Source organism: Salmo salar, chromosome ssa01 (assembly GCF_905237065.1).
Source record: "Salmo salar chromosome ssa01, Ssal_v3.1, whole genome shotgun sequence".
Taxonomy (NCBI): domain Eukaryota; kingdom Metazoa; phylum Chordata; class Actinopteri; order Salmoniformes; family Salmonidae; genus Salmo; species Salmo salar.
The window spans coordinates 162,366,700-162,389,858 of NC_059442.1; the positions used below are offsets into that span (position 1 = coordinate 162,366,700).

Sequence of the window (23,159 nt, forward strand, 5' to 3'; positions counted from 1 at the left end):
AGTTTGTTCATTAGGGGAGCATATTTGCAAGTGACCTACTTTACACAAGTATTTCACATTATTTTTGTATTTCAGATCATAGCGACATGGGATGGTGGTGGAGCCTCCTGTCTTCACAGACACACGATAAGCACCTGTAGACACAACAACAGAAAACACATTAGATTGGAATTCAAGCAAATTCTCACAGCAGAAAAGTCACATTCCATCTGGACTACTACACATATAATATATGAAGTGTTATTGATAAGACAAGCTCCCATCCAAATCTTCCAACAGTCCTACCTGCAGGATTAGTTTCAGGTAAATGTTGTGATTTTTCAGCCACTCCTGAACCTGTGACCAGAAACCACCTTCATAGCGGCAATACCAGAATAAGTGATCTTATGATTCTGTGTCTTTGCAGCAAAATCTGCAGATATGAGATGTTTGTATGCCCCATATACATAACATTCATTAGCTGGCAAGATTTTTGTAGAATAGTTTAAAGTTTAAGTTTTGAATCAAGAGTTGTTTTGTGTATCAGTTCAGTTTGGGAATAAGCCTTCTTCCATGGAATAGGATCCCTATCTTCTCCCCCTTCCACTTGCCTCTTCCATTTTTGCAGTAATGCTGTAATCAGTTGGTTGTATATTTTTGTTAGCTGCATGTGTGACATAACTCCACCATTCCTATTCATAATTTCATTAATAAAGATAATTAATTTATTCCATAAACAAAGTATTTTTTTCTCTATTAATTAGTATATTTGAGTTTAACCATAATATTTGTTAAAATATTTGTTCTGTCTTTTCTGGAGGATGAATCTGGAATTGCAACCAGCGTTGTATGGTTTGTTTTAGAAAGGGCAATATTTTTAACTGAATTAACTGAAAGTGAGAGGTTGTAGTCTGGATAAAAGGGAAAAGTCCATTTTCAACAATGGGTGAGCCATTCTTACTAATCTACTTGAGAACCAGTTCGGCTTTAAGTATAACTTTTGTATGACTGATGTTTTAGTGAGAGGTTTAATGCTTTAATAATTTTAGCCCTCCGAACTCATGTTTATTATATAAATAAACACGTTTAATTTAATCTTGCCATTCCAAATAAAGTGAAATATGTTTTTGCTCATATAATTTTAAAAACATATCGTTTGGCGTAGGCAGGGCCATAAGTAAGTAGGTAAACTGGGATATGATAAGGAATTAATCAGGCATTCAATTATTTATTTAGGGATATGAATAACGGTACACTTATCATAGTTTGGTTGTAATCCAGAGGTTAAAAAAATGATCTAGATCCTCTGTGAGGCTGTGCAGGGATCCAAATTATGTATTTAAGAGGAAACTTGACTCATCATTGTAAATTATACCGTTGTTTTTAAGCCTTGGATTTCTAAGCCCTGGATTTCTGAAGACTCTGGGCTGCCGACCGTCGCTGAAGACTCTGGGCTGCAGACCGTCGCTGAAGACTCTGGGCTGCAGACCGTCGCTGAAGACTATGGGCTGCAGACCGTTGCTGGAGGCCCCGGGCTGAGAGGCGTCGCTGGAGGCTCTGGGCTGAGGAGCGTCGCTGTAGGTTCCTTGCCATGGATCATCACTGGAGGCTCCGGGCCATGGGTTATCACTGGAGGCTTTGTGCCATGGATCATCCCTACAGGCTCCGGGCCATGGATCATCACTGGAGGCTTCATGCCATGGATCATCCCTACAGGCTCCGGGCCATGGATCATCACTGGAGGCTTCGTGCCATGGATTAACCCTACAGGCTCCGGGCCATGGATCATCACTGGAGGCTTCATGCCCTGGATTATTGCTGGAGGCTTCGAACCGTTGATCATTGCTGGAGGCTTCCTACGGGGAGCTGGAACCGGTCTCACCAGACTGGGGAGACGCACAGGAGACTGGGTGCGCAGAGCAGGCACAGGGCACACTGGGCCGTGGAGGCGCACCGGAGGTCTGGAGCTCAGGGCTGGCACACTCCGTCCTGGCTGGATGGTCAGTGTAGCCCGGCACGGGCGGAGCGCTGGCACAGAGCGAACTGGTCTGTGCTGGGAAATGAGGGCTGCCGTGCGTAGAGCAGGCGCAGGATAAACTGGGCCGAGGAGACGCACTGGCGGCCAGATGCGCTGAGCAGGCACACTCCTTCCTGGCTGGGTGCCAACTCTAGCACGGCAATGCTGCGGAGTCCGTACAGACCGCACCGGACTGCGTGCGGATGGGCGAGATAGTGGGCACTACACCGTAATGCATTTCTCGCCCCTCTTCACGCTCGCTCCGCAGTGCCCTTTCCGCCAGCACCATTTCCAGGAATCTCGCATTGAACTCGGCGCATGACTCCTTTCTTGGCTCCGGTATGCTCCACGGCTCTCTCCTGTACGCCCGGGAAGTTAGGTCAGGGCTCCCCTCTGACCTAGCCAAACTACCCGTATGCCCCCCAATTTTTTGGGGGGGGGCTGCCTCTCAGCCTCCTCCTGCCGTTCCAGCCGTTCCTCCCAGTAACGCCGTTCCGCCTTCGCTGCCTCTATCTCCTCCGGCGGGCGGCGATACTCTCCCGGCCTTGTCCACGGTCCTGCCCCATCCAGGATTTCCTCCCAGGTCCACGACTCGATGTACCTCCTCCCACGCTGCTTGGTCTTCTTTTGGTGGGTGGTTCTGTCACAGGCGTCGTTTTGAACAGACCAAGGCGCAGCGTGTATAGTGCTCATCCTTCCCTTTAATGAAAGAGAACACTTTAAAAAATAACCAAACTAATACGGAAAACAACCAGCCACAAAACCCAAAGGAAAACAGGCTGCCTAAGTATGGCTTCCAATCAGAGACAACGAAAGACCCCTGCCTCTGATTGGAAACCATACTCGGTCAAACCTGGAAAACGAAACATAGAAAATGCAAACTAGAACACATCCCCCAGAAACAAACAAACACCCCAACACACATAGAACAACCCCCCTGCCACGCCCTGACCACTCCACCGTGGCAAATGACCCTTTTCACTGGTCAGGACGTGACAACAACCTTCTTTTGCTCCTCTTTACAGTTGAGTACTTTCTAAAAAGTAGACATTATTTATAAATTTTACACCTGGAGTTGCATTTCATAACTCTAACCCATTGTATAAGAGATTATCCAAAAATTAAAATAGTCCAGGAATTTATAAATCAATTCGTACTTTATCAAAAGCCTTTTCAAATTATTCTATGAATACCAGACCTGGCATCCTAGGTTTTTCATAGTGTTCTGTTGTTTCAAGTACTTTACTATATTATCTCCATTGTATCTTCCATGTAAAAAAAAACCTGTCTGATCATGTCACATCTACACCTGCTCCCCCTCTCCGGTGCGAGGTCAACGGTTCACTCATTATTACGCAGACCTGTCACCGTCATTACACGCACCAGCGCCTCATCAAACTCACCTGGACTCAACCACCTTCTTAATTCATTCCCCTGTATTTGTCACTTCATCAGTTTTATTCCTGTGTCAGCATTGATGTTGTTTTGTTTCTCCTGTCCAGAAGCTGTTCCTGTTTTTTCATGTCTGTTTATCTATTAAATATTCACTCCCTGTACTTGCTTCTTGACTACCAGTGTCTGGCGTTACAAATCAGGATGAATAACACCTTTTTAATTCTTTGCGCTATGCATTTAGCTAGGATTTTTGCATCACAACACTGAAGTGTAAGAGGTCTCCAGTGTTTTAGGTGGACTGGATCTGTATACCCATCTCCTGGGTCCTGGTCCATACTAATCATGGAACTTTGAGTACATCGAAAAAAGGTTGATATATCTCAACTGGTATGCAAACCAGCCCTGGAGGTTTCATTAGCCTAAAGGCTGCATTGCACCAAGAAGTTCCTCCTCTGCAATTTGGCCATCGCATGAGTCTTTCTGTCCAGTGTTAATTTGACACCAGGGAAAAAAAATCCTTACAGTTAACTTCAGTTAGTGGAAATGGATGAGATTGAAAAGATGACATATTCTTGCAGTATTTTGCTTCCTCTTTCAAAATATAATTTCATTAATCATAGATGGCTCCATTTGTAAAACGTTTCTGTAAAGTATTATTGGTAGCATTTCTATGTTTAAGATTCAAAAATCATTTGGTAACTTTTTTTCCCATTTTCCATCCAGTTTGCTTTATTGTTGTAATATATTACTTTTGTTACTTGCTGAATAAGTTACTCCATTTATTTTTGTTTTTTCCCTTATTATCCATCTGTCCTGTTATTTCCTCAATTTCCTTTCTTAATATGAACTCTTTTGACCAACATTTTTTTAAATTTAAAGATGAGTATTGAATTGCATGACCTCTGGAGGCACACGTGAAAGTGTAACATACAATAAGGGGGATCTGCTGTACCTATGTTATGCAGGAAAAAGACAGTAATAAATCTATTTGTTGAGCTTAAAAACAGTTTGTCATCCAGTAAACTTTGATTACATTTCCAATTCCTCGCTCAAGTTGAATTTCTGTAAGAGTCATGTGGAAGCCAATTATTTAATGGTCTGACCTCATTCTGCCCCCTATCAGAACCTGTTTTACTTTTGGAGCCAGAGAGAAAGACAGAAGAAAGTAGTCAAGACGAACAGCTTGATTAAGCCTCCTCCGTGTATATCTCACCAGGTCAGGATTTATAATTGACTAGTTCTAATGTGTCCATGATATTCGTAATTTCCCGAAGTGCATGAGGGTAATAGTTTGTAGTGTGATTTCCGATACGGTCCATTGAGGTACTTTGCACTGTATTATAATCTCCCACCATAATAATACAGTCATTTGTGTGGATCATCATTATTTGGACCATATAGATTCATTAGCCAAATCTGTTTATAGTCCAATAGCATAATTAAAAGGATCCAATTTCCTTCAGGATCTGTTTTGACAGCTTGCACATTCGGATCAAAATAATTATTAATTAATATCATCACCTCTTTCAAGTTTATTTTTTCATGACAGAAATATATTTCTCCCTCCCTGTCCTTTTTTCCACACATCCTCATCTGTAGTTGTAGAGTGAGTCTCCTGTAAACATTAGATATTATATTATTTATCTTTTAGCCAGGTACAAATGTCTTGTATTTTTTCTATCATCTGCTAAGCCATTACAATTGTAACTGGCAATACTGCTTCCCCACTTACCATAATGATACCCAAGTTTCAGTTATATTTACCATAATAAATGTTTGTAAACTTACCATTAAAAATTAACCTGATGATTGAGTGTCCATATAGCTGTACCATAATATTTGCACTGTTAAGCATTACTGTAGCTGCAACTGTGTAGTCCTCCAATATTACACCCGCTATAAAATCCCCCCACATCTGGAAGGTCTGTTGTCCTTGAGACCATTAGAACACCATCCTGAACCATGACACGCCTTTGTGTCCGAAGCAAACCGTTGGCCGCCGTTTAGCATAGCCCAGAGGGAAATGTTGCCAGTCCCATGAGAACCTAACTCAATACTGCCACCCTTCAATCACACATTCAAAGCCCAACAGGTCTATTGCATGTCTATGAGGGTGCTTCTTAAATGAGAACGAGGTAAAAAGAGAAAATATAATGAAATAATATATAGCCTAATAATAATAATAATAATAATAATTAGAACATAATAATAACAGCACAATATTATAGATTCATGTTCATATTAAGATAATCACAGCAAAGGCATACCAGCCCAGTCTGTTCAATTAATTGGATCCAATTGTTCGTAAAATGAAAATAATGTAAAAAGAGAATGGTCCTTCTATATAATATCGCAAGAACAGTTGTTATTGTCCATTACATGCATGTTTAACCTGGGGTTAACCTGCCAGCCGCTCGCTAGCAGAGTTAACAGACCCTGATGACAACACCCAACCCATTTGCCGGTGTGTATCTGAACAATAATATCTGCATGTTTGAGATGGAGATTTATTGTTTACATGGTGTTAAAAAGATAGTGATACCAATTGTTATAGGATCATATAGTCCTACTCCAGTAGAGAACCTAGACAGGTTATTAACCATCCTCCTCTATCAATACTTCATCCTATCCTACTGTAGCACCACAGAGCTGTCAATATTCTTTTATCTTAAATTCTATTCGTTCCGAATCACATCGGCCAAAACGGCAGCGCCTAACAGCATTCAAGTCATAATAAACCCATCTGTCTTCAAAATAAATTAACAAAAAAGTCAGCCTTACCCATTTTCGCCTTCCCATAAATCTAAACCTAATTTTAAAGTCCACATAGTCCAAGGTTCTGTATTGCATTAGTAAAAAATGAAAACCATCATGCATTAAAAAATACATGAATAATAATCTAGGATTGTAATGTGTGGTACGGTGCAATGTGTATCAGGACTACTTCAGCATGAGGTTTCAATCACAGCCAAATTGAAGTCTTTCGAAAGCGTGAACAATTAGTTTTTATTTAATACAACTTATCGACCGCCAGAAGAACATTGTGCTTCTCAGTGCTGAGCATTTTGAAAGTGGGGCATAGGGCACTTCATCTCTCCGCTATTTCATGGGGGAATCGCTCATTAATAGAGAACGGTGTGTTCTTCGTCTTCAGATCCCTACCCTGTTGTAGCAAGGCAATCTTAATTTCGGAGTGAGTTAGCCTACTATCGGACAGTGCCCAGTGGTGTAAAGTTAAGTCGTTTTGGGGAGTATCTGTACTTAACTTTACTAGTTATATTTTTTTACTTTTAATTTTAGTTCACTAAATTCCTAAATAAAATAATGTATTTTTATCTATATACATTTTCCCTGGCACCCAAATGTACTTGTTCTTGCTTAGCAGGACAGAAATCTTTTCCAATTCATGCACGTATCAAGAGAACATCCCTGGTCATCCCCTGCCTCTGATCTGGCAGACTCACTAAACACACAGCTTCGTCTGTAAATGATGTCTGAGTGTTGCTGTGGAGATACAAAGAGCTGTAATGGGTTTGCATAAAAAAATATGTTGCATAAAGCTTAATTCATTATTCTATGTTTGAAATGATTTTTTACTGCATCAGTGATAGCATGCCCCTGGCTATCCATAAATAAAAAAACATGAAAATGGTGCCATCTGATTTGCTTAATATAAGGAATTTGAAACCTAAGTATAATTTAGCAGTTACATTTACTTTTGATACATAAGTATATATTCATTTAAAACAAAATACTTTTAGACTTTTACTTGAATAGTATTTTACTGGATGACTTTCACTTTTACTTGAGTATTTTTTCTATTAAGGTACCTTTACTTTTACTCAAAAATGGCAATATTATTCTTCATAGGCTACTTCTACACTTCAGATCAAGTAATTCTGCTTTCATTGTGTCATTATCATACCATAGCTTCTTAGTAGTGCAGGGTTCCCTAACAGGTGGCCTGTGGATCGAATTTGGACCACAGGTGATTTTATTTGTCTCCTACATTTTTCTTAGGAAAATAATACATATTTTTTTCATTGTTTGACATAAAATACTGTAAAAAGACCAGCAAATTTTTATTTTGGAAATCTTTTGCACTGTACTACCAAGCATAATATAAAGATACAGGGTTTAAAGTGATTATGTTTTAGTCATCTGTTTGGGCTTCTTGCGGTCACATGGTTACATGAGCAGATAGCTACGTTGGTATGTGTTCATATACAAAGCCTTTCTAGGTAAACTCCCCCACTACCTTTATAGCCTGTCCTCCTTCACCACCAGCAGTTACCAGACACGGTCTACTAGGTGCTTGCTACGTAAAGTCCCCAGGGCCGTTACCCAGTTAGGCAAGACTGCCTTTTCCTATTGTGCACCAGAGACATGGAATAGTCTGCAAATTATTCTTCACCTAGAGGTTCTAGTGCCCCTCAGTGAGTTTACAACTCTTATAAACTCTATTAAGGAGGACTAGTGTAAATGTGGGCTGTTTTGCCTTAGTCCTTGATTTGAAGTTATATATTGTTATTGGCCAAGTAAGTGTATTATTTTAGCAAGTTCATTATTTTTCATAATTTTTGTGATCTGTATATGTTTGTGCTGCTATGACAAAATGGAAATACTTTTTCAGCTCTTCACACCTTTTATGTGGAAAGTGACCATCCAAGAATAGAATGCTGCTACTTCTACAACCACAGAGGTATGAGGAAGTGGTAAATGTCTCTATAACAGAGTCTGAGGAAGTGTGTTTGGGTGTTTTTGTGCCCTAAACTCTCATGTGAAAAACATTGTTCTTCATCTTCAGACCACTCATAGTCAACGTTAAGACTTTTCTTCTGGTGGCATCAGTGGTCAGCTGTAGGGTCACTGATGTTCCATCTATATTCCCAGAATTCCTCTCCACACAGGAGACACTGCCACCAATCCCGGACCACATACGTCCAATGTCACTATAGTAACAATGTACAATGACACTCCCTCCTTCAACTCCAGTCACCTCCTGTTGGTCCACAGTTCTGGAGTACCTGAACACAGAGGTACAGACACCATAGAAGGTCCTGAGTGATCTAGTGTTTTTTTTTATAACTGACCACAAATATCATAATGATGATATGATGTATAGAGAACAGAAAGTAGACATATACCAACATTCCTCATGTCAACTTCAACAATAATAGTGATACCAGCAGTGTTGTGTTTGAGACCTGGAGCGGGACGAGGGGACCGAGACAAGACTGAGACCAGAAAAATGCAAGTCCAATTCAAGACCATGATTGTAATTTTGTCATATCGTCATCATAATAAGAGTTAAAAATGTCCAGTATTTCTGTGTTCATATTTCAGAAGAACAAATAGAGCTACTGTACAAATTGTGTATTTTTTAAACCAAGGTTTAATCATAGAATTACATATACAATCCCTATTCTATTCATATTTGATCTCTGTGGGCCTAGTAGTCTAGGACTAGTAAAGATTTGTCAAATCACTTTTAACATGCATTACCTTTTAATGTGGCAGAAATACAACCAGTCATGATGTTTCCATCTGAATGTCAAACAATCACTTCAATAAGGTGCTCCTGTAGGCGGCCTGCTAACGTTCCTCCAATCACAAAATCATTCCAGCATCCAAACAGTGCACTGCGCACCTGCAATTTGATGAATGGAAAGAAACATCGGTTACAAAACACCTACGTGGATTGTAATGACAATTTGTGACTGTCATTAGGTCTACACTTGTAGACTGAATTGATGCGTCCACTGCTTCATGTGACTGGGACACCAGATATCACCACCACCAACATGCCCAGAGGAATCAGTAGGACTGTTAGATCTATGGAACTGATGGTGAAAGACTGTTTATTGTCAAATATTGTCCATAAAACATCTAAGATAATACCATTTTTGTATGATCCTTTTTGTGCTGCTATGACTAAATGGAAAATATTTGTTCAGCTCTTCACACCTTTCATGTGTGAAACTTGCCCATACAAGAATAGAATTCTGCTACTTCTACAAACCATCAGTGTTGGAAAAAGTAGTCAATTGTCATACTTGAGTAAAAGTAAAGATACCTTGATATAAAATGACTCAAGTAAAAGTGAAAGTCACCCAGTAAAATACTACTTGAGTAAAAGTCAAAGTATTTGGTTTTAAATATACGGAAGCATCAAAAGTAAATGGAAAAGCTAAAATGTACTTAAGTATCAAAAGTAAAAGTATAAATAATTTAAAGTTCCTGATATTAAGCAAACCAGACGCACAATAAAAAAAATAAAAAAATATTGACGGATAGCCAGGGGCACACTAACACTCAGACATAATTTACAAACAAAGCATTTGTGTTTAGTGAGTCCGCCAGATCAGACGCAGTAGAGATGACCAGGGATGTTCTCTTGATAAGTGTGTGAATAGGACCATTTTCCTGTCAAAATGCAACAAGTACTTTTGGGGGTCAGGGAAAATGTACGAGGTAAAAAGTACATAATTCTCTTTAGGAATGTAGTGAAGCAAAAGTTGCCAGAAATATAAATAGTAAAGTAAAGTACAGGTAGCCCAAAAAACTGACTTTGCCTCCAGTACACACCCGTAACATTTACAAATGCATTAGTTCAAGTAGCTATGTTGACTATGATGTGACAATGATGTAAACTGTGTGTAACAGTTAGCTGAAAAATCTGAATAAAACATCAATATTAATGAAATATATATGTTTTATATTACTATAGTGATATGATGGATAGAGAACAGAAAGTAGACATATACCAACATTCCTCATGTCATCTTCAACAATAATAGTGATAGCAGAACACCAGTCATGTAATCATATGGAAGAGTTGCAGCGATCTTACCTGGTGTGACAGATAGGTCAAACTGTTCTGTCCAGACATTTTGTCCACCATTGATCTTCACAACACACCAGTAATTTCCAGAGTCCTCTGGCTCCAGAGCAGTCATGGTGAGTGCATATGCCCCCCTCAGTGGCAGATAGAAATAATTACATTTTATGGACTAGTTCTAACCCACTATTAATACACCAATACGAATTTCAATCCATTTTGCATTCATCATGAGCTATTCATTTTGTTACACAGCTTGTGCATTTAATTTTCATATTTGATCATGATCAGTTACATTTGACTAGATACATGAGATCAATAAGATGGTGTTGTGGGGAAAAAGTGACAAGGGAAAAGAGCATTGGAGTAGGTTGGAGGTACATACATTAACTAATATAACATATGTGGTGATAATCAAAACAAGCACAGCAGACTGTCTTCAGTAGTTTATGGACACAACAAGGAGACAGGTGGGTTAGGAGGTGTGGGAAGAAGCATGTTGGAGGCAGATAGATAGTCATGACTCATGTTGTGACACAGGAGGGGAAGTGGGCTGTCCTTCCAGGAAAAGGACTCTTTAGGACCAAGATCTTCACTCAGTCAGTCACTGCTGTGTTGCTGCCCTCTGCTGGACAGAAAGTAGTTTGGTGCACAATACAGGCATGTTATAGAAATAATGATAACAATGTAGTCAGCTTGTCTGATTGATGAGGATAAAAAACTGTGTAACTAAAGAGTGATGTATTGTACACATACAGTAGTATTGTATGGTCTTGTCTGTTTCTTTTTTGAGAGATTAGCATCATCTGTGTAGGTACATGAGAGGAGATAAGTCAACACTGACCTGTGTGGTGTTGGGCTAGTGAGCTGTAGACCACATTATCATCTGGTTCTGCCTAGGAGAGAGGAGGGACAAACACAGAGAGAGGTGAAGAGGGACAATTTGTGATGATATAATGTAGGCTACAGCTTGGAAACACTTCAACCATTTGTTGCAGAATAGCTGAAATGGGGAAGAGATACATTAAGACATTAACACTCAGGAATGTTTACAGCATAACACATTTTCAGTGTCTAAACCCTATAAACCAATGACTGACAAAGCATGGACCACAAAACCCTCCTTTACAAGTAATCTCAACGTCTCCTAAACAAAATAAATAAGCATTGACTTTCCCCTGTGCAACTGAGTCCTGGACACCCAGGTGGTGAAGATAGGAAACAACACCTCCACTACGCTGATCCTCAAAACAGGGGCCCCACCAGGGTGTGTGCTCAGCCCCCTCCTGTACAACCTGTTCACCCATGACCGTGTGGCCATGCACGCCTCCAACTCAATCATCAAGTTTGCAGATGACACAACAGTAGTAGGCCTGATTACCAACAATGACGAGACAGCCTATAGGGAAGAGGTAAGGTCCTGGCGGATAATCGGTAGATAACCTCTCCCTGAACATTTACAAAACGAAGGAGCTGATTGTGGACTTCAGGAGACAGCAGAGGGAATACGCCCCCATCCACATCGACAGGGCTGCAGTGGAGAAGGTGAAAAGCTTCAAGTTCCTCGGCATACACATCGCTGACAATCTGAAATGGTCCACCCACACAGACAGTGTTGTGAATAAGGCACAACAGTGCATCTTCAACCTCAGGAGGCTGAAGAAATTCAGCTTGGCCCATAAGACCCTCACCAACTTTTACAGATGCACAATTGAGAGCATCCTGTCAGGCTGTATCAGCTCCTGGTATGGCAACTGCACTGCCTGCAAGCGCAGGGCTCTCCAGAGGGTATTGCGGTCTGCCCAACGCATCACCAGGGGAACACTGCCAGCCCTCCAGGACACCTACTGCACCCAATGTCACAGGAAGGCCATAAAGATCATCAAGGACATCAACCACCTGAGCCACTGCCTGTTCACCCGATATCATCCAGAAGGCGAGGTCAGTACAGGTGCATCAAAGCTGGGACTGAGAGATTGAAAAACAGCTTCTATCTCAAGGTCATCAGACTGACCTGAACTTAGTCAGTGTCACTAGATGGCTACCTGCCAGTTACACAACCCTGCAACTTAGAGGCTGCTGCCCTATGTACATAGACATGGAATCACTGGTCACTTTAATAATGGTACACAGGTAACTTTAATAATGATTGTCTCATGAAAATATCTACAAAATCAAACGTATTCCTTTTAAATTACAGTCATTATAGAATGAATACTTACTATGCTTTCTCCACATCTTCCATGTGACTAGGACACCAGCCATCACCACCACCAACATGCCCAGAGGAATCAGTAGGACTTTTAGATGTATGGAACTGATGGTGAAAGACAAGTTTATTGTAAAATACAGTCCATAAAACATCACAGAGAAATAGATTATCATTACTTTTCTTTTTACTTTTTTGTTTTTTCTGCTGCTATGACGAAATGGAAACATTTGTTCAGCTCTTCACACCTTTTATGTGTAAAACTTGGCCATACAAGAATAGAAGTCTGCTACTTCTACATCCACAGAGATATGAGGAAGTGGTAAATGTCTCTAACAGTGTCTAGGCCTATACTCGGTGTGAAAACGTTTAAGGAGGGTGTTTTTGGACCCTACATTCTAGTGTGAAAAACAGAAAATGTTACCTTTCTTGATATTTCTATTGTCATCCATTTGGAAGAGTAAGTGTTAAATCCAGCTGATTGAGTGATAATTACCTCATGGTGTCCTTCTCCTTGCCCCCCTCAGTCCTTGGACTGTGTTGTCAGTCTGAACAGGCTCAGCAGTTGGAGAGAAAGAGGATTGTTCAGTGGTTGGAGCTTGGGTTGCTGTGAGGTAAAAACAACAATGGTATTATGACTGGTGTACCAGAGAGACACAGGGTAGACTGAACTGGTACAAGACATTGTGGCTAAGCTATGACCTTGTTGTCCAGCTTATTTAATTTACACCAACATGGGAATTTTGACTTTGTATTGTTGGTAGGACCGCTAAGTATTCCCAAAAGCTTTGAACCATGTTACAATTAAATTTGTTTTAGATGATCAGCCAGCAAGACTGGATAAAACCAGGTTAATACTTAATTCTACAGTATCTGATTGCTCTGTACTCACTGGTCATAGTGGAGGTACTTTGTGTGGTGGTTTGTCGTCTGACAGTGATGTGAACAGGCATCATAAGGTTTCCCACTTCACACCTGTACCAGACAGTGTTCTCCATCTTCAGTCAACTCATAGTTACCGTTAAGACGTTTCCTCTGGTGGCATCAGTGGTCTGCTGTAGGGTCACTGATGTTCCATCAAGAGTCCCAGAATTCCTCTCCACACAGAAGACACTGACACCAATCCTGCACCACCTCTTCCTATTTCCAGTGTAACTACAGTAACAATTTACAATGACACTCCCTACTTCAACTCCAGTCACCTGCTGTCGGTCCACATAGAGTTCTGGAGTACCTGAACACAGAGGTACAGACACCAAAGAAGGTCCTGAGAGATCAATTGTTTTTTTGTAACAAATATCATAATGATGATATGATGGATAGAGAACAGAAAGTAGACATATACCAACATTCCTCATGTCAACTTCAACAATAATAGTGATCAGTAAATGAAACCAGAACACCAGTCATGTAATCAAATGGAAGAGTGGCAGGGATCTTACCTGGAGTGACAGATAGGTCGATCCATTCTGTCCGGACATCTGGTCCACCACTGATCTCCACAGCACACCAGTAACGTCCAGAGTCCTCTGGCTCCAGATCAGTCATGGTCAGAGTGATAGTTTGCTGGTTGACGTCATCAGAGATTGAGGCCTTATCTGTGCTTTTAGGAGGTTCAGTGCGTAGAATAGGGGAGCAACTATTAAAAGACTCTCCTTTACACCAGTATTTCAAATGAGTATAAGGACATGGGATGGTGGTGGAGCCTCCTGTCTGTACAGACACACGATAAGCATCTGTAGACACAACAGAAAACACATTAGATTGGAATTCAAGCAAATTCTCACAGCAATAAAATCCCATTCCATCTGGACTATAACACACATAATACTGGAAGTGTTATTGATAAGACAAGCTACTGTTCCTGTCTTCAGAGTTTCAGCATGTGTCCAGTCCCTGTCCCTGACCTCAACTTCAGCACTTCATAGAAACATGTTACCCTTACCTGAGACTCTGGAGAAGATGAGGAGGAGGAGGGAGAGGGAGAGATGAGAAGCCATTTCTGGGAATGTGTATGTTGTGTATGTTATATGGTACCAATGTACAATGTGTGTGTCAAGGACCAAGACACCAAAGAGAATGACTGAACTTCCTAATAGCTATAGCTGTCTTTAACTCTCTTCCTGCTTCTGTTTGAGTGTATATGCCCCCCTCAGTGGCAGATAGAAACTATTACATTAAAATAACTAGTTGTAACATAAGGCTCTAAGGAACTACAATTGATTACTTTATTTAATATCTTATATCAAATAAAATCACGTATAGTGTTACTAAAGATGGAGGACACATTGAGACCAATGTTACTGAGTCTGGCTAGCAACAATTTGTAGCCAATTGAATCAAATTGAATCAAACTGAATCAAACAGTGCAGCACAATGTTGTTTTTCAATAAGTGCATTCATGGTGTCATTCGTCGCTGCCATTTGCCAAACCTCAGAAACAATGTATTCTTTAGGCCTACTGTCAATAAGGCTCACACAAGATAGTATGAATTTCTGTGGAGCAGGTGGTCTTTATTTGCCCTGTATTTTAGTGTCAACGGTTCCAAACAGTGTATTTGTAAAACAAGCAGAACCAATTAATTATCATAAAAGTGCCAAATTATGGGACAAATCCTTTTTCTTCTTGTAGTTTCTCCTAAGGAGCTGGTTCATAGTAGCTCCCATTCATCTCCACAGAGTCATTCGTTGCGTGAAGCAAAGCGACGATCACGGATTCTTCCACCAACGTCGTTTCATCCTGAAGTATGTTTTGTCTGCTGGAAAACAGTTATCTGTCCTCTGCTTGACATTCTGTTGATGCACCTGGAAGAATGATGGACACCCTGAGCAAGACAGTATACTGAGAAAATAGCCATCTTTAGCAAAGTTAGAACAGCAAGAGGGAGGAACTTGCATACTAATTAATAGGCTCCTCCTCTTCTTTGGGCTAAGATTTGACGACATTTCCCATAATGTAACAGTGTTGATGTGCAGACCCCATCTATAGTGAATTATGGCCACATTCAGTGAGATAAGCTGTTTCTGGATACTGTTTAAGGAGGGTCATGTTCACTATGCATCAAATTATATTTTGGGGGGCTTGTCCAATTAAGAAATATTTTTTGTTTGTTTACAGTTTGTCTACGGTGTGTCCTACTGAACACGACCCAGGATGATTCATTTTGTAGTACTCCAGCACATTAGTACAGTCAAAGAGACCTTTGTCAAGACATTCATTAGTAGCATGGTCCAAAGTAGTGTCTTTGGACCATTCTCTCTCGGCTCTCTCTCTGTGTCTGTCTGTTTCACTGAAGTAGTAACTTACATGACGTGTCTTCACTGTCAAACGATACGGGTGACTCACGAGGCAACATGACATTCTGCTGTATTGGCCTCAAGCAGTTCTGATGCCACATGACATGGACAGAGAGGACAAGACAGAGAACAGTTATCTCTATTACCAACATCTTCAACCAGATACACTGAAATCAACATTACAATCAATGTGCATTTGTGAGAATGTGAGAAATATAAATTCAGAGAATTTTATTTCAAAATTTTTCCAGTGTTCTCCCATAACAAGTAGGTTCCTATATTATATTTGCCTAATTATGATCTACAAGATTGAGAAAGCCAAGACGACAGGGTGTTCGCCCATCTCCTCAAATTGTGTGACTAGGTCCTTGAAGGCATCCTCACGTTATAGGTTGTTTGCCCAGTGTCAGACGGCATCCAAGAATGTGTGTAGGTCTTCCACCTACAGTGTGGAATATAGAGGGACTTGTGTGAACACTCAACCATTAGCATACCTCATGTCCTTGTGGAAAGCAGTGAGTCCTTCTTCAGATTTAAAGCCTGCCACAAAACATAAATTGAAAATGTGTCACATTTATAATCTTGCATTCATGATACTGAGTTTCATGTGCTGTTGCTATTAAAATCCTATAGATGGCAGTACAGTTTAGCACAGAGCCTTACAGTATGGACAGCACTGACTTTTCCACATCCTGTGTTGCGGCATTTTCTCTCTGCTGGAACATAGCTCATCTTATTCTTCCATCTGGTTAAGAAGCAGCCCTCAAACCTTCAGCTCTGGATAGACAACACACTTTCACTCAGAAATAAGAGAGTAGAAATAAAACATGTTGCACACCTGAAGTGTCAGGTTGGGAAAAGTGAAAACTAGAATGGGTGCTCCAGCACACAGTGCAGAGAGAACATGAATAAACATGTAACGTTCCGGTCAAAGAGACCTTTCATTAGTAGCCTAAATATTCTGTTTGGCAAACAGGCTTACAGGAGACACACAACCAAACCGCATACTGCTAAAAGACGTTCATAAGTGCTGCACTTGTGGACATATATTATGTCAACTTTAAGGAAAAAAAGATGTCCGCCTCACTTCTCACAACACATGTTCTTAACTTTTGAAATAACTGTCCATGCACACCTGGGCGTAAATTAGTCATTGATGAGAATTATTCCATATTGCACGAAGGAATAGTCTATGGCTACATGTGTAGTCTATAAAGGCACTGTCACGCTTCTCTAAGACAGAACCCAGAAGCAGACCAGGACAAGGTGAGTAAAATGAAGGTGAGTATTTATTGGTAGTCTTGATGTGTAATTTGAGTGATCCAGGAGACGGAGCGGCAGTGGAGGTGAGTTGATGAGAGTAAATGGGTTGATCCAATGAAGTCACTGTATCCACCGACGGCCAGGCAAGGGAGTTGAATGTTCCAGGAGAATGACTGTAGACAGAGTAAACGGGAGTGAGTAACCAGTAACAAGCACAAAACAACAAAACTATCTCAGGAAACATGAGGCTGATACGCTGGCACAACATACTGTTCGTTGCTAACGATCCGGCAGGGAATGGATGTCAGCTCAGGGTTTAAGAAGAGGTGAAGATCAGGACCAGGTGTGCAGAAGGTTGATGAGATGCAGGTGCAGGTAATAAATAGATCTCCCGCCTAACCTCGTTGCCTGGCAACCAGACAGGGTGCGTTCAGGAACCTTAGACAACACTTAAACAAAAACAGTCATCTCAGGCAGAAACAGACTCAGGAAGCGGGATTCCTGACAGGCACAATCAAATGACAACTGTCCGTTGTCCTAGTAACATAATGGATACAGGTGATGATGAAGGTGGAAAGGCTTGAAATGTTTCATCAACACAACATACATTATGTTATATTACTCTCCTCCTTTTAAAACAGCTAAATCACTTGCTCACACAGTTTGAGAGCTGCGCGGTCTTGTCCATGTGCCACTGGCAGTGGCTGCACGCTCTCAGCAGCCAAACAAACTCCACGCTGTGGATTAATAGTCTCGAAAACACAACCTGACTGGTCATTGTCGCCTAGTCAGGTTCTCGATACTAGTGGATTAGCCGCACCAAATCATTAGGTATTTGTTTCAGATTGTTGTACTTACGTTGAGGTTGGATTCAGTGTGGCACACCTTGATCATTCAATCCCAAAATAACTGCATAAAAACTGGTCTGGTTACATAATAACTTACATTATGAGGTGTTATTAGGATACTGGCTCTTTGACATTTGTTTACTAAGTGTAGTACATGTGTAATAAGGTAAAAGTGTATGTGTGTGTGTGTGTGTGTGTGTGTGAGTGTGTCAAATGATGGGGCTTGACCTCGCTTAGTTGTCAACATTCAAAAGGTCTTTATTATTATTATATATTTCAGTGCAGACAGTGAGTCTTCAGCTGACATATTTTCAATACCAGGATTGTTTTGAGGAGGTTTACATACAGTATGAATATCTAGGATATAGGTCATCACTGTAAAATAGTATTATTTGTTAATACTATATACTACAAGTAATACCCATTTCCAAATTATGTCCATTATCAATATTGATTGGAAAAGAAATGCACTGCAAATTAAGGTTTGTCATTATACAAACAACAAAAGGCTAAATACTTGCTATTGTTTAACAAATGGGGGCACCCATCTGACTGTCATTTGTCATTTTATGAATGGAAACTTTGTAACCGCAGATTGTACACGTTTCCACAATACTGCCGCGTGTAGGTTTAACTTTATTTGATGGACAGAAAATTGTCCAATAGTGGCACTCTCTTGAACAGGAAGTAAAATGACAGTCAACCAATAGGTATCACATACATTTGCGTTCCTTTTCCCTGTTTTGTCACGCCTGCTCGTCCGCTCAAAGGTGAGATATTTCATAAACTCTAATCTTTTACACAAATAACTCAAATACTGCCAGGCTTTTGACGTGCATACATTTTTATACTGCATAAAACAATTTCATATAGAAAAATGAACATAGATACAGAGGTAGGTTTATTTACTACCTCAAGACACAGGTCTACGCTAAAAATAAATATTGCAACCAAACAGGAGAGCGACATCCTACGCAATCGGCGCTACTGTTTTTAAAAATTAGTTGATTTCTGACAGATTTACCGAGTGCTTTAGAGTTTATATGTGGAGAAAATGGAGATGAAATATGGCTGTCTTAATACTCTGGTCACCCTTCACAATGCAAAGATGGGTTATTATAGCAATCGAAATGTTTTTGAAATACAAGAATATCTGAATATCTGTAGCCGTAATATTTTGTGTATATACAGTATATATGATATTATAAATACCTCACATGTGACTAGTAAAAAGACTAAGCAATTAGCCAATTAAAATGTTTATCTGACTCCATAAAGATGATTTAGCAATATGGAAGAACAATATATTTGAGTTACACTAATAGGCAATCAAGAAATGTCTGAGAATGGAATCCTAAATACAACTGTATTTAATTACTTTGGAAAATGAATGGATTACATACAAGGCATCAAGCTTAAGTTATAAAGCATTAACAAGCATTACAAGACATTCAATGCTGGACCATAGCTCATTTTCTTCCATCTGGTTAAGAAGCAGCCTACCAACCTTCAGCTCTGGATAGACAACACACATTCACTCAGAAATAAGTGAGTAGAAAAATGCAACTCCCAGTAACAGAGAGCATATAAAGTAGTAGTATAAAGTAATGCCAAGCCTACATGTCTGATGCAGTAATTGTCTACTTTGCAGACAGACAATGCATTTGGTCTTGCCAAGGACTCTCCACAGGACAAAGAGTTCTGCTCATCTGCTTAGAAGACTCTTCTCCCAAAAGTACTTACCTACTTTAACGCTTTTTACCAAGGTAATGTGAATTGTTGAGTAATGTAAATTATCAGATAATATTCATATTAGTGGTCCCTCTCAAGGTTTTCCTTGACACGGAATACATTAGTTAGCACTATTGATATACATATTTAACCATTTTCCAGGATCCATGCCCATTGTGTGATGAAGCAAAAGAAGTCCTTGAACCATACAAACACAGGGTGAGGTTATGTTTCTCAGTTTGCTGAACAGTTGAATAAAAGTGTCTGCTAAATGGCACATACAGTGCATTCGGAAGGTATTCAGACCCCTTGACTTTTTCCACATTTTGTTACGTTACAGCCTTATTCAAAAATGGATTAAATAGTTTTTTCCCCCTCATCAATCTACATACAATACCCCATAATGACAAAGTACATTTACATAAGTATTCAGACACTTTGCTATGAGACACGAAATTGAGTTCAGGTGCATCCTGTTTCCATTGATCATCCTTGAGATGTTTCTACAACTTGGTTGGAGTCCACCTGTGGTAAATTAAATTGATTGGACATGATTTGGAAAGGCACACACCTGTCTATATAAGGTCCCACAGTTGGCAGTACATGTCAACGCAAAAACCCAGGCCATGAGGTCGAAGGAATTGTCCTTAGAGCTCTGAGACAGGATTGTGTCGAGGCACAGATCTGGGGAAAGGTACCAAAATATTCCTGCAGAATTGAAGGTCCCCAAAAACACAGTGGCCTACATCATTCTTAAATGGAAGAAGTTTGGAACCACCAAGTCTCTTCCTAGAGCTGGCTGCCCTGCCAAACCAATCAATCGGGGGAGAAGGGCCTTGGTCAGGGAGGTGACCAAGAACCCAATAGTCACTTTGACAGAGCTCTAGAGTTCCTCTGTGGAGATGTGAGAACCTTCCAGAAGGACAACCATCTCTGCAGCACTCCACCAATCAGACCTTTATGGTAAGTGGCCTGACGGAAGCCACTCCTCAGTAAAAGGCACATGACAGCCTGCTTAGAGATAGCCAAAGGTCATCTAAAGGACTCTCAGACCATAAGAAACAAGATTATCTGGTCTGATGAAACCAAGGTTGAACTTTTTGGCCTGAATGCCAAGCGTCATGTCTGGAGGAAACCTGACACCATCCCTACGGTGTGGGGTGTTTTTCAGCGGCAGGGACTGGGACACTAGTCAGGATCGAGGGAAAGATAAACGGATCAAAGTACAGAGAGATCCTTGATGAAAACCTGCTCCAGAGCGCACAGGCCCTTAGACTGGGGTGAAGGTTCACCTTCCAACAGGACAACGACCCTAAGCACACAGCCAAGACAATGCAGCAGTCGCTTTGGGACAAGTCTCTGAATGTCCTTGAGTGGCCCAGCCAGAGCCCAGACTTGAACCCGATTGAACCTCTCTGGAGACACTTGAAAATAGCTGTGTAGTGACGCTCCCCATCCAACCAAACAGAGCTTGAGAGGATCTGCAGAGAAGAATGGGAGAAACTCCCCAAATACAGGTGTGCCAAGCTTGTAGCGTCATACCCAAGAAGACTCGATGCTGTAATTGCTGCCAAAGGTGCTTCAACAAAGTACTGAGTAAAGGGTCTGAATACCTATTTAAATGTGATATTTTCAGGGGGGTTATACATTTGCAAACATTTCAAAATACCTGTTTTTGCTTTGTCATTATGGGGTATTGTGTTTAGATTGAAGAGGAAAGAAAACAATTTAATCCATTTTAGAGTAAGGCTGTACCGTAACAAAATGTGGAAAAAGTAAAGTGGTCTGAATACATTCCGAATGCACTGAGTGTACAAAACATTAAGAACACCTGCTCTTTCCATGACATAGACTGACCAGGTGATTCCAGGTGAAAGCAATGATCCCTTATTGATATGTTAAATCCACTTAAAACAGCGTAGATGAAAGGCAGTAGACAGGTTAAAGAAGGATTTGTAAGCCTTGAGACAGTTGAGACATGGACTGTGTATTTGTGCCATTCAGAGTGTGAATGGGCAAGACAAAAGATTGGAGTTCCTTTGAACAGGGTATGATAGTAGGTACCTTGTGCACCGGTTTGTGTCAAGAACTGCAACGCTGCTGGGCTTTTTACGCTCAACAGTTTCCTGTGTATATATCGAGAATGGTCCACCACCCAAAGGACATCCAGCCAACTTGACACAACTGTGGGAAGCATTGTAGTTACCATGTGCCAGCATCTCTGGAATGCTGGACACCTTGGAGAGTCCATGCCCCGACGAATTGAGGCTGTTCTGAGGGCAAAGGGGGGGGGGGGACAACTCCATATTAGGAAGGTGTTCCTAATGTTTGGTATACTCAGTGTATTATGAAAAGGTCAATTTACTAATGAATGTCTTCTCTTATTTCTGTTATTTTACAGTATATTTTTCTGCAGGTAGATATCACACTGCCGGAGAACAAAGTTTGGTGGGACAGATACAAATACGACATCCCAGTCTTCCATCTGAATGGACAGTTTCTAATGATGCACAGAGTTAGCACTTCACTCCTGGAGAAACGGTTGGCTGAAGTGGATGAAGAACAACAATAAAATGACTTTGCAATAGTATAGCCTACTTAAAGATAGAATCCAGGTCACCCCACCTGTGTTTTGGTAAAGAGCTGAGTGATGGGCACTATAACCACGCTCAAATTCATGGACAGAGCTATGGATGCAAGGTCAGACCATGCATGATATCAAAATTATAGTTTTAACCATTTTTTGAAGCTATTCAGTATTTGTTTGCATTTACATTGTTTACAATTATTGGAGTAAAACAAGCTTGTATTTTGGGTTCTCATGGAGTGTGACAGTTGAACAAAGCTCATTAGGCATTTATAAGTTATATTCTTAAAAACGTAATGGATATATATATATATATATATATCATTATTTTATAGGTCCAAAAATTAAAGTAGCAACTAAGCATTCCATCTTTAAATATACAGTTAGGCCTACTGGCTCCCGAGTGGCGCAGCAGTCTAAGGCACTTAATCTCAGTGCAAGAGGTGTCACTACAGTCCCTGGTTCAATTCCAGGCTGTATCACATCCGGCCATGATTGGGAGTACTATAGGGCGGCGCACAATTGACCCGGGGTAGGCCGTTGTTTTAAATAAGAATTTGTTCTTAACTGACTTGCCTAGTTAAATAAAGGTTAAATAAAAAATAATATGTAGGCTATTTTTTATTTGACTGAAATAAATATAGGCCTATCATTTTCTTAAGTGAAATGCATGCTTATGGTGATGATTATCTTTTGTCATGAAATTTTAAATATCAAAAAGACAACCTTACATTGGATGAATAATAACCAAGTACCGGTAATTGATTTGAAAGTGAAAGTTCCTGGATAGACCACCAGGATGTGCCACGGTACCCGAGATCATCATTCCGCCGAGGACCCTCCCATTGGTGGCAAGTTTTGTTTCTGCAATAATCTGATTGGATGGGGGAGACCGTTATTGTATGTCTGACTGGCTAGACGGCTTGACTTACCAGCTGACTGGGGGAAGTTGGCGTGGATCACTGACATTAAACCAAACGATTATTTGATCA

At 40.5% G+C, this 23,159-nt stretch overlaps 1 protein-coding gene and 1 pseudogene across 5 annotated transcripts; one reads left to right on the forward strand and one right to left on the reverse strand.

The window, feature by feature from the left end:
• Positions 1-10,665: 10,665 nt before the first annotated feature.
• LOC106571194 (uncharacterized) lies at positions 10,666-14,534 on the reverse strand (annotated as a pseudogene).
• Positions 14,535-18,556: 4,022 nt separating this feature from the next.
• On the forward strand, positions 18,557-23,159 carry cssa01h5orf63 (chromosome ssa01 C5orf63 homolog). Of its 5 annotated transcripts, none has more exons than XM_014143232.2 (5): positions 18,557-18,619; positions 19,345-19,397; positions 19,501-19,615; positions 19,743-19,799; positions 21,982-23,159. In XM_014143232.2, the coding sequence occupies exons 3-5, from the start codon at positions 19,508-19,510 to the stop codon at positions 22,150-22,152; spliced, it is 336 nt and encodes a 111-aa protein (XP_013998707.1). In that variant the 5' UTR covers positions 18,557-18,619; positions 19,345-19,397; positions 19,501-19,507; the 3' UTR covers positions 22,153-23,159.